Source organism: Neoarius graeffei, chromosome 12 (assembly GCF_027579695.1).
Source record: "Neoarius graeffei isolate fNeoGra1 chromosome 12, fNeoGra1.pri, whole genome shotgun sequence".
Taxonomy (NCBI): domain Eukaryota; kingdom Metazoa; phylum Chordata; class Actinopteri; order Siluriformes; family Ariidae; genus Neoarius; species Neoarius graeffei.
This window is the reverse complement of record NC_083580.1, coordinates 50,703,990-50,716,162: the sequence shown is the minus strand read 5'-3', so window position 1 is coordinate 50,716,162 and position 12,173 is coordinate 50,703,990. Positions and strand designations below refer to the sequence as shown.

General features: G+C 44.7%; 1 protein-coding gene across 2 annotated transcripts in view; it reads right to left on the bottom strand.

Annotated features, from left to right (window-relative positions):
- Positions 1 to 12,173, bottom strand: part of med15 (mediator complex subunit 15) — a 72,151-nt gene that overhangs the window by 23,300 nt on the left and 36,678 nt on the right. The window contains exons 9-10 of one of the 2 annotated variants that reach the window (XM_060935979.1): positions 2,671 to 2,778; positions 2,169 to 2,287 (exon numbers count right to left, since the gene is read on the bottom strand). In XM_060935979.1, coding sequence (XP_060791962.1) covers positions 2,169 to 2,287; positions 2,671 to 2,778 — 227 coding nt within the window. The remainder of the gene's footprint in view (positions 1 to 2,168; positions 2,288 to 2,670; positions 2,779 to 12,173) is intronic. The other variant, XM_060935980.1, reaches the window with a different exon arrangement.

Genomic DNA, 12,173 nt, shown 5'->3' with positions numbered 1-12,173 from the left:
ACGCGTTGTAAAACGTGAGAGACCCCAGGTCAGGAAGCGTTGGATTACCACTTCTTTACTACATACATATTTTCTGCTTTCCCTGCCCTTTCTAATATTAGGCTATACTACAAAACACAGAAACATGACTTCTGAATAATCAGAAATGCAAATGGTGCGCCTTTTGGCGGATGCCGCCTTTTTCACGGGGGGGGGCGGCGTTGGAGTGTCTGATTATAATTTCATCAAAGTAAATTCTGTATTAAAATTACTAAATAAGCAAATGCCGTTACAGTCCATGAAACATAGGAAGTATGAGAAGAAAACAGTAAATCAGAAAGCTGCGCACGTAAAGCCAATTGGCTGCGCGCCATTATCTGCTGCTGGCTGCACTTCACTGCACGCGCAAGGATTTCCATCAGTCCAACATAACGGAATTTTGTGTCGCGCCTGGTCTTTTTGCGAGAGAGGTAAAAAACCTCTGGGCCGAGGTCAGCATTCAAGGCCGAGGTCACGGTATTTCACCATACGGACCGACCTTAAGCTGGTAAATAATGTGTTTATTTTTTTCTTTACCAAATTCTACCAGAAAACGAGAACCCCCGAAAGGGAAAACCGAGCCGCCATTTTGAATCCTCATTAACGGCTGTAATGCAAATTGCTTCCTCCTCGGTATACAAGTGCACTTCCATGGCAGGGGAAAAAAAAAAACTACATTTTGCCCCTATGTAGTCCCCTATTTATACAAAATTGAGTCATTCAGGATTCAGCCATTCCGTTACGTTAGTTTTGCTTGCATTTAACTGGAGGCCAATTGACTGGGCAGCAAATTCTACTCGGTGTAGAAGATCTTCGCAAGAGCTCACAGAGTCCTCTAACAGAGCAACATCATCGGCGAAGTCAAGGTCAGTTTATTAACCCCCCCACCACCACCACCAAAGCGCCAGAGGAAACCTTCCAGTGGATGCTGATCGAGAACTATATATGAACACCTCATCTCATCTCATTATCTCTAGCCGCTGTATCCTGTTCTACAGGGTCGCAGGCAAGCTGGAGCCTATCCCAGCTGACTACGGGCGAAAGGCGGGGTACACCCTGGACAAGTCGCCAGGTCATCACAGGGCTGACACATAGACACAGACAACCATTCACACTCACATTCACACCTACAGTCAATTATTGCCACTTTTCCACTACCAACGCGGCTGAGTTGGGCTGAGCCGTGCCGTGCTGAGTTGGGCTGAGTCGAGCTGAGCGGGGCTACTGGAGTTGCATTTCGACTACAACCGCGCTGAACCGTGCTGGCTGGAAGTGGGTGGACACATTGGGTGGAGTTAGCGAAAGTGGGTGGACGTCACGTGATGTCGTTAAGCGGCGCAAACAGTGACATCAGTGATCTTTTAAGCGGTAGTCTCACAACCCGGATAGTAAACAATAAACATGGAGGACATGGAGTCGTTAGTGTTGCTGGTCTTGGTTCTGTGGCTTGTTGTCACCGACAACGCCAACAGATACTGGCAAGAGCGTATAGATGAGGCGAGGCACATAAGGCTTCAGAAATTCTCGTAATTTGTAATTCTTCTTCTTCCGGGTTTACGGTGTTTACAGATCTCAGCGTGCTCACGGGGCGTGTGGGGGCATGTGAGGACATTCCTCCTCACCAATCAGTGCACAGGGGAGTGTCTGCTCACGCCCCCAGCCTCACTCAGCTTGGTTTGGCTCGCTTCAGCCCCACTCCAAAACGGTGCGAGTTTTGGGTGCTAAACAGGGCTGAAGCGACCTGAGTCGTGCTGTTCTAAGGTAGTCGAAACACGAGCCGTGTCGGGCTGAAGTGAGCTGAAAAAGGGTAGTGGAAAAGGGCCATTAGAGTTACCAGTTAACCTAACCTGCATGTCTTTGGACTGTGGGGGAAACCGGAGCACCCGGAGGAAACCCACGCGGACACGGGGAGAACATGCAAACTCCGCACAGAAAGGCCCTCGCCGGCCACGGAGCTCGAACCTGGACCTTCTTGCTGTGAGGCGACAGCGCGAACCACTACACCACCGTGCCACCCTATATGAACACCTGTTTCCCAAATTTTCAGGTGCTATGAAAGTCTCCACAAATCAGTGTTTAAAAAAAAAAGTCTTTTACGTTTTAGAGTTGGGAGGATTTTAAAAGTCCGAGACCCACAGGCATTAACGTACCTGACAGAGTTAGGTTGTGACGAGAGCGGCTGTGGAGAGGGTTGAGGCTGGGGAGGAGGTGGCATTGAAGGCTGGGGTGTCTGCACCTGGACTGGAGATGGGGAGGACATCTGCTGACCCTGTGGAGAGGACAGAGTCAAAAAGAACATGAATCTCTGTGTTACTATTCCAACAATCCTAGTGGGCATTAAAGATTCTGGACTGTCTCTCACACACACAAAAAAAAACAACACCACACCAGCTTACACTCTGTGGTCCACTGTTTGTTCCACTTACCTGTACAGCTTGCAGAAATAGCAACAACACCCAAACACCCTTTTCCCCTACACACACATGAGGATTGGGTTTAAATGGGGGGAAAGAAGGGGGAACAAAGGGGGGGGACAGCTGTTATGTTGAGGCTTGCTCATAAACAGCCTCTCTGTTGTGAGGGGGTGTAGAGGGGGAGCCACAGACATGGGCACCTACTGGAAAGTCAGCACTCTGCCCCTGGTGTAAATACCTGTGGCATTTGCTGTCCTCCCATGGCAGCAGGGTTTGGAGGAATGGCAGAGTTCGGAATGGCGCGGGGCAACCGGGGTGGCATTTGTATCCCAGCACGGGGCATCATCTTTGAGGAGGACAGAGGGGACAACAGACATGTCACAAGCAAAAACAATAAATGCAGTGCATCAGCGGATATGAGAGGAAGCACATGCACACATGCACACTCAGAAAACTCGGGTCTAATGAGGGACAACAACAGGCACGGGAGCACGTACACAGGGAGATGTTCTGAAATGCATGTGATCACCTAGAATAGAGGGAGCGCAATTGGGACTCTCTTATTGTGCAGGTTAGAAACAGCAAGCCACAGGCTAATGGGCAGCATGCTAACTCCTGATTTATTATGCCAGATGAGAGGCGATGTGATGCGATGCGTGTGCATGTCTCATGAACTTATGGGACAAAAAATAAAAATCAAATCGAAAAGGCACACCAGATTCCTTCTTACCCCCATATGCAATCAATCAGCAATGAAAGTTAATTTAGCAAACAAGTAATACAACTATCCATAAATACAGGCCCAGACCATCATGTACTTACTTCAGACGTCTTATATTTGAATAAACGATAGCGTAAAACTGCAGGGGATGCATGCTATTTAGTTTAGAAAAATCATCCCATGGAATCGCCTAAATCATCTTCATCCCATACAGTTTCCACGACAATTCCTTCAAACTACGAGGGATCAGAATAGAGCCCTGCACTCCCGCAGGACCCGACGCAAAACAGTGCGGCGTGGGACAAATTTTGAAAGCTCATTGCGGGCGTGGGCGGGAGTGCACAATGCGGGCGCGGGAGGTGATAAGCTGCTGTCCCGCTAACTAAAAACGTGTTTAAAATAAAATTTATAAATTATTAATTTATGTCTATCGTATATAATTTGTGCTGGATATTTTATTTGGCATTAATAAAAACATTTTAAGATGCCTAAATTTGCGGATGTGGTCTAATCTCGCGTACGTTTCCGATTCCTTTCCGCTCTTCCGTGTTTGAGATCTCCGATCATGGCAGAAGAGCAGAGCTCCTCTAGTGAAGCTCACAGTGCTTCAGAAGTAAGTGCTGCTTTAAAAAGAGGTACATTTACCGTTAAAAAGTCGAGTATTAGTCCTAAGTATTAAAAAAGTATTAACTAGTATTATAAAGGACTGTGTATTGCACAGATTGTTCAATTTAAAGCTAGAAATAGACAGTGTATAATCTGAGGAGCTGGTTGTGGTTGCACAGCACTTCATATGAGAGGAGAATGAAATCGCGGTTGGAATCATAACGCCACAGACTCTGAAGTGGGAGTGCGAGTGCGCAAAGCGAGAGCTGTCAATCAAAGCAAGAGCTGTCAATCAAAGCGAGAGCTGTCAATCATGAGCGCATACAGCGCTCAACTTGGAATGTGCCAGCAGAATGTCAGAGTCTAAACAATAAACTTACAATAAATGAAGGATCGGTCAGTGGAGAGCTCAGCTAAGCTCAGCATGTTTAATTCCCCAAGCCAACGACAAGAACTTTCGTGAGAAATAACGCGAACGTCTGCATCACGTGGGATTTGCGGGCGGGAGCGGGACAAAATATGGCAGGCGCGGGCAGGAGCGGGACTGAAAATGATAATTCTTTGCGGGAGAGGGCGGGAGCGGGACTGCACAATGCGGGAGCGGGACTGAAAATTCTGTCCCGCGCAGACCTCTAGATCAGAACCTAGTTGTTCTAGACCAAAGTGTGGTCTGCGGGTTGATGTCGTAAAATATAACGTATCATCAGTGTTTCTCAAATCGCCTGTGTGACTCCAAAAGCAAAGTTCTGAGTAGCACAGATGAATTGTTTCCTATACTGAATAAAGTCCCGTGTAAATTAAATTAGTAGACTATCATTTGAATTTGTCGGGCACGAAGCAAGCCAGCAGTTTTGCGACACCGCCTATAGCTACGTCAGTTTAGGTTACACTTTCATATCAACGTCACCTCTGAACGTGGAGGGAATGTAGATAAACTACGAGTAACCAAATTAGACTTGGCATCAAACTGTCAAAAGAAAAGCACAAGAAACCTCCGACACGAGCAAGGAGAAAGTGCAAAGACATGATGATTCTTTGTTTGAGAAAACAACGACGTTCATCAATGTGGATCCCTAACAGGAGATTAAAACTGTCCAATTTGGAGCCAGACTATAGGGGTGTTCACACGGTGCATATTTGCATCGATGCTGCACCGATGTATTTTGTTGCGATATATCTTACACCGGTGCAAATTTTGTGGAGCGTTCACACGTCACAAACCTGCTTACTAGAGAGACGCGTGTTAGCACCGGTGCAGCCCCACTTGCGCTCACACGGCAGTTTTTGCGACCGTGCTATACGATAGTAATAATGCGGAAATGAAATATGCGCATGCGTGAAAATGTACTTCCTTTTCCCGGTTGTCATGGCATCACCAAGCGCCGGGAAAACAACGTGGATGAAGACACCAGTGTTGCCAGATACTGCTGAGGTTTTCCAGCCAAAAATATGTTCAAATCCACCAAAATGCACTTAAAACCGCCCAATCTGGCAACACTGGAAGACATGCAGTTCTGTTGTTGTTGATATTCGCCATTTTGGAAGCGCAAAATACCAGGATGCAAATTATGCAATGCCCGTATGTAATCAGCTCTCCTCACGCATAGCGAGTCTACCCCTGTAGCGTTCAGATGGCCCATTTTATATCGGTGCTGCCCCGCAAACTAGCATTTACGCTGGAGTAAATTTCTTAAACCACCTCCCGAGCAGGGTTAGATTTGCACCGGTTTAAGCAGCTTTCAGGGGCTACACCGGTATAACTTTGTACCGTGTGAACGCTCTGCCGGGGCAGCCCCGGTGCTACACCGGAGTAAAAGTTGCCGTGTGAACACCCCTATTGCTTCACTGATGTATCAGAATAAGCAGCAGCATTCTTCCCATCAAGATAAGGACAACAGTGAGTGAGTCAGCGATGCTATTTGTAAAACTGTCATTTCATTAGTGTGTAATCTGTAATGTACAGTGGCATACAAAAGTTTGGTCACCCTTACTGAAAATGTCTGTTATTGTGAATAGTTAAGTGAGCAGAAGATGAACTGATCACCAAAAGACAAAGGTAAAGACGACATTTCAGCATTTTCTGCAAGATGTGTATTTTTGTTTTGTACAATTGGAGCGTGAAAAAAAGAAAAGGAACACCATGCGAAGTTTGGCCACCCCAATACATTTGAGTTCTCAACCAAGGTTCCAGACCTTAATTAGCTTATTGAGCTGTGGCTTGTTCAAATTCTTCGTTAGGAAAGGTCAGATGGTGCAGATTTCAAAGCTGTATAAATTCTCCGACTCCTCAAACTTGTCCCTAAAATCAACAGCCATGGGCTCCTCTAAACAACTCCCTCGCATTCTGAATAATAAAATAATTGATGCTCACAAAGCAGGAGAAGGCTACAAGAACATAGCAAAGTGTTTTCAGGTAGCTGTTTCCTCAGATTGTAATGTTATTAAGAAATGGCAGTTAACAGAAACAGCGGAGATCAAGGTGAGGTCTGGAAGATGAAGAAAACTTTCTGAAAGAACTGCTCGTTGGACTGCGAGAAAGGCAAATAAAAAACCCTGTTTGACTGCAAAAGACCTTCAGAAAGATTTAGCAGACCCTGGAGTGGTGGTGCACTGTTCTACTATGCAGCGACACCTGAACAAATATGACCTTCATGGGAGAGTCATCAGAAGAAAACCGTTCCTGCGTCCTAGCCACAAAATTCAGCATCTGAAGTTTGCAAATGAACATCTAAATAAGCCTGATGCATTTTGGAAACAAGTCCTGTGGACTGATGAAATCAAAATAGCGCTTTTTGGCCACAATGTGCAAAGGTATGTTTGGAGAAAAAAGGGTGCCAAATTCCAGGAAAAGAACACCTCTCCAACTCTGAAGCATGGGTGTGGATCGATCATGCTTTGGGGTTGTGTTGCAGCCAGTGGCACAGAGCACATTTCATTGGTCAAAGGAAGCATGGATTTGAATAAATACCAGCAAATTCTGGAAGCAAACATCACACCATCTGTAAAAAAGTTGAAGTTAAAAAGAGGATGGGTCCTACAATAAGACGATGATCCAAAACACCTCAAAATCTACAATGGAATACCTCAAGAGGCACAAGCTGAAGGTTTTGCCCTGGCCCTCACAGTCCCCTGACCTAAACATCATTGAACATCTGTGGATACATCTCAAAAGAGCAGTGCATGCAAGACAGCCCAAGAAACTTGTAGAACTGGAAGCCTTTTGCAAGGACGAATGTGTGAAAATCCCCCAGGTAAGAACTGAAAGATTATTAGCTGGCGACAAAAAGTGTTGACAAGCTGAGATACTTGCCAAAGGGGTGTTACTAGGTACTAACCATGCAGGGTGCCCAAACTTTTGCTTTGGGCCCTTTTCCTTTTTTTGTTGTCATTTTGAAAATGCAAAAGATGAAAATAAAAAATTGTTTTTGCTTAAAATATAAAGGGAACGAGTCATCTTTAACTTTATGCCTTTTGGAGAATCATTTCATCTTCAACTTGCTTAAAAGGTCCCATGGCATGAAATTTTCACTTTGAGGTTTTTTAACGTTAAAATGAGTTCCTCTGACCTTCTTAAGTCACCCCAGTGGCTAGAAATTTCATAATGTGTAAACCAAACTATGCCCAACATTTGAGAATGGCGTGTCAAAACGGCGTGTTGATAAGCTCTTCCCTTTACTACGTCAGCAAGGGAGATGATCCCCACTCCCCCCCTCTGGATTCCCACCCACTGTATGGATTGCCCGCCCAGTTGTAGTGAGGAGACCATAGAGGACACAACAACATGGCATCACCTAAGCGAGCGAAACATGGAAATTGCGCTGTACATGGATGTGACAACACAGAAAAGAGTCTGTTTTTACTGCCGACGGGAGAGCCCCTGAAGACGCAGTGGCTTAATTTTATTTACTCCAATAATACGCCGTCGAGTCTACCTAAGACGGTGTATGTTTGTCGGAAGCATTTTCCTGAGGAATGTTTCCACAACTTGGGACAGTACAGGGCAGGTTTTGCACATCAACTGTCACTGAAGCCTGGGTCCGTACCAAGCATCCCTGCCGCATCAGCAACAAACACCGAACAAGTAAGTGTATAACTGGCCGTTTTGCCGTGTTTTAAAATCGGTGCGTTAGCCTAGCAATGGCTACATTAGCCGTGCAGCTAACCGCTTCCTGCAGTTAGCCAGGTAATCTGCGCGAGTTTAGTCTGGAAATTGACTGTAACTTATGAGCTTATGTTTGACTATTGCTCTGCAATGCATGTCTTCTGTTGGATAAGCGATATGTTGCTGTAGTTGCTGCTTCTATCCTCTTTGGTTATGGAGTGCGTGTTCAAGCCTAGGGTATTATACGTTCGTAAACTACCACTCCGAACACACTCTGTGTCACGTTGAGTTTACGAAAGGAGTCCGAGGGAGAACGGGGTTTTGTCTTAGCAGCGTGGCTACAGGCGCTGATAGCAGCGAGTATGTGTGCGCGCAGCTTGGTCAAGCCCCTCCCCCCATGGCCCACCCCTCTACCCTTCCCCGCCCCCTGCTTCTCATTAGCAAAACGACGCACTGGGAAAAGCGCTGAAATGGGGCTTTCTCCCAGGAGGCTATATTTACGTGCCGAGGGTTCATTTCGAGAAAGGCTGCGGATATAACATCCGGAAGCCTCCACGAGCCCGTTTAAAGCATCAACCAACCACCATGCCATGGGACCTTTAACTGTTCACAGTAACAGCAATTTTGACAAGGGGTGCCCAAACTTTTGCATACCACTGTACTGCTGAAGTAGGCTCTTTTTTTTTTTAAATAGATAAAGTGGTCCTTGGCCTGAAAAAGTTTGAGAAACACTGTTCCTGATGTGTTCCGTAATGTTTCAGCGTTAAACTACACACAAAGTTCAGATTATGTTTATAAAAAGCACAGAAAGTCACACTGTCCCCTGAACCACACGAGCAGGTTTGTGAGACCACTGAAAAACTGAATTAGGTTTGAGGCACAACTTTAGTTTGGGTGAAAGAGACTTCCGTTAAATCACTCGCAACTTTGGAACCCAGTGGAGTAAATGTCACACGCCAAATGTGTCTCAGCTGATCGATTACATGTTGCACACAACGCTGACTTTACCCACTCAACTTTCCAAAGAAAGACTTAATTTATTCGTTGATGATAAAAAAGTTATACCACAGTGTTGACGAATTCTAGCTTCTGATTAGTCAGAAGGTGTTTGCTAAATTTTCGATAACTGCAGCTTGGACAGCGGTGCAGCTGCAAATCACAGGTTTAAAATTTATATGCGTCTTTGTTCGCATAGGTTATTATTTCTATTGCTGGGTTTCAGTCATGTGACTTTTCTTAGCAGTATTACCGGAAGTGAAATAGCTGGTGGTCTAAACGGCTGCCGTCGTGCAAACGTATCAGAGTACGCTCGTAATCTAGAAGCTGCTGCTCGCTTTAGATATATTCAGGAGATTGCTATGTGCAATGGAATCGACCCCTTCAGTCAAGTTCCCCGACATCTCGAAATATCTGGTGTTGCAGACGTCCTTCTACACCGCAAAACAGATGAAAGCGTGGAAGAGTATGGAGGCTTACAACTGTTTTGTATGTGGCTGGGTAAAGGACCTCGGTATCAAGTCGCTGCCCAATGAATCCTGCGTTGCTTTTGCCCGTGTAAGTACTTTCTATTTTAAGCTTTTCGTTTGCGTCTTTACGACGAAGCGCTGCAAGTTGAAGTCTAAACAAGCAGTTGGCTTGATTCTCACTTGTGTTGGCTCTTATCACTCAGGTAAATCACTCACAAAGATCATCAGAAACCCCTTTAAAGACCTGGATCTTATACCCTGTCCACACTAGGGATTTTGTACTGATACGAAACTACTTTCGTACCGCAACACCTGTCCACACTAGCAACTATACCGGTACTGTAGCGGTATAACTGTATCGGTACGAAACCCACAAATGTATGGGTTTCGTACCGGTACAGTATCGGTACTGTCGCACTTCGCTGTAGTGTGGACAGATGAAGCGGCTCTGTATCGATACAAATATAATGCGCAATGAACCATTCCTACGTCTTCCGGGTTATTCATACAACGCCCGTGCTTTCCAGCTGTAAATAAAACATCAAAATGGCTCAAAACGACTGTGGAGCTACATGGAGCGGAGAAAGGGAGAGGGAGGGGGAAAGAGGGAGGAAGAAAGGAGGAAAAGGGGAAAAGGGAGAGAAAGGGAGGGGGGAGAACTGCCTCGTACGTTTTATATGATTCGACTGAACAAATGACCACCAGAAATACAGACTGTACATTGACAACAAAAAGCGCGCACACGTTGTTTCATCCGCCATATTCTCGCAAGGAAGTTACTCGGTAACCACGGAAACATTTCACATACGCGCATTTCAACTTCCGTGAATGAAAACCGCAAACATTTCTCGCTAGTGTGGACAGATGCACTAAACTGTACCGGTATACTTTGCATCGATACAGTTATACCACTATCGTACCGGTATAAGTGTGAACACAGCATTAGTTAAACAAGACAGAGAAGTGATCACGGCGCATTGTAACTGTACGGCTGGGGAAGAATTTTGTTGCGGCCTTCATGCATATGGACTTTGTGTGGCGTAAACAAAGAAACAGCTGGGGACTTTAGCGCTTCGTGACTAAATTAAAAAAAAAAAATAAAGTACCGTAAAATAACGACACAGCGAGAAAAGCACCTGGGAAAAACACTAAGGACGTAGCTGAGAGGGAGATACAAACCTTTCACCAAGTGATCGCTGCAAACTCGAGCGTGCTTCAACTCGGCTCCCTTCGATTTCAGTCAGAGGTTCAAAAGCCACCTTTCTCGATGTATTTTTGTGAAATCCTGTGTCCGTTCACCCTTTTTTTATTAGTTCACGGGGAACCCTAAAGAAACTTTTATTAGTTTCACGGTTTGATCGATTCGAACCTAAAACAACGCAAGCGTAAGGCATTTTTCATGCGAGCAATGCACCTTCTCCATACAAACGCTTTGTCAGCTGAGCTTCGGTTGACCACCAGCTAAAGTTTTGAATAACTAATGAGGCGGATGTGACGTCACGTGAAACCCAGCAATACGAACGGCTAATTCACAGCAACTTGTATGATGGACTGTGCACATAAATATGGAGAAGAAAAAAAAACCTTGTTTAAAAAAAAAAAAAATCACTGATATGGTGAAGTTTTCTGTAAGGAGATGTTTACTGAACAGTTATGGAAGGAGTCTCCAGTATCAGCGCTTTCTAACAGTGAGAGGTAAAGCGATAAATTTAAGTTCTCCAATTTGAGAAAGTCTTCAGGACCTACTTGCAATTTCTCAATAAACATGACAAAAAGCTGCATTTTTTTCTGCCTTATTAAACAAGGGGGGAAGAAAAAAAGCTGGTGAAGGAACAACTGTTAATCGCTCCTGTGATGTGTATAAAGGGATAAAAGGAACTTGTTTCACAGACATTTCAACAACGTTAAATGTAACTGTCAGTGGACTCAATAGCAAGGCGTGCTGTTCATTGACGAATAAAAACTAACGTTGATCAAAATCACTGTGGTATAAGAGGAATAAAACACAGTGGGATGTGCTGTTAAGGGAAACGATTAACAGCGTGGTGGGAACAGCGACTACTCTTTTGTGGGTCCGTCACCTGCCAGTCACTCATTATTTTACTAGAACAGCAACACAGCAAGTGTTTTATTCCTTACTTAAAAGGAAGACGAACAAAAGCAGAACTATCATAGCAGTTATATCGAATGGTTAATAAACTCAAGCACATGTATGCAGTGATTCAAAAGAAGCAGAGCATGCAGTCACTTTGTTAGTCACAGAAAGCAAGGCAAAAGAAAATAAAAAGACCCCTCTCAAGCTCAAACTTTTTAACCTCTTCTTGTGTAATACTATACATCAGGCGTGTGTGTGTGTGTGTGTGTGTGTGTGTGTGTGTGTGTGTGTGTATACACGCGCGACTGGAGGCACACATGTGGAACAATTATAAATAACTGCAATATGAGAGACATGAATGCTAGCATTCCCTCGAGAAAGACACAAACACACAGGGGGACAGTACAAGAGGCCCCTCAATGAGTTAGTTTTAAGATTTGGGAAATAGAAAAGATCTTTTGTTGAGCGTCTTTTCTACAGGCTCCCCCTCCTCCTCACCAGGAAGGTTATTAACTAATAGATGCATTTCCACCAAAGGAATCCTTTTTAGTTTCAGAAACCTTTTTTTTTTTTTAACTTCCTCCTATTGAAGCTCGTGTTACATGGTAAATCGATATTAAGAAAAGACTTTAAAACAGGGGTTCTCAAAGTTTTGATAAGTGAGGGCCAATTTAGGGACCCAACATTGAACTGAGGGCTGCCAAAGGGGTGGGGGGAGAAAAAAAAAAAATCCCATTTGTAATCATTTTAA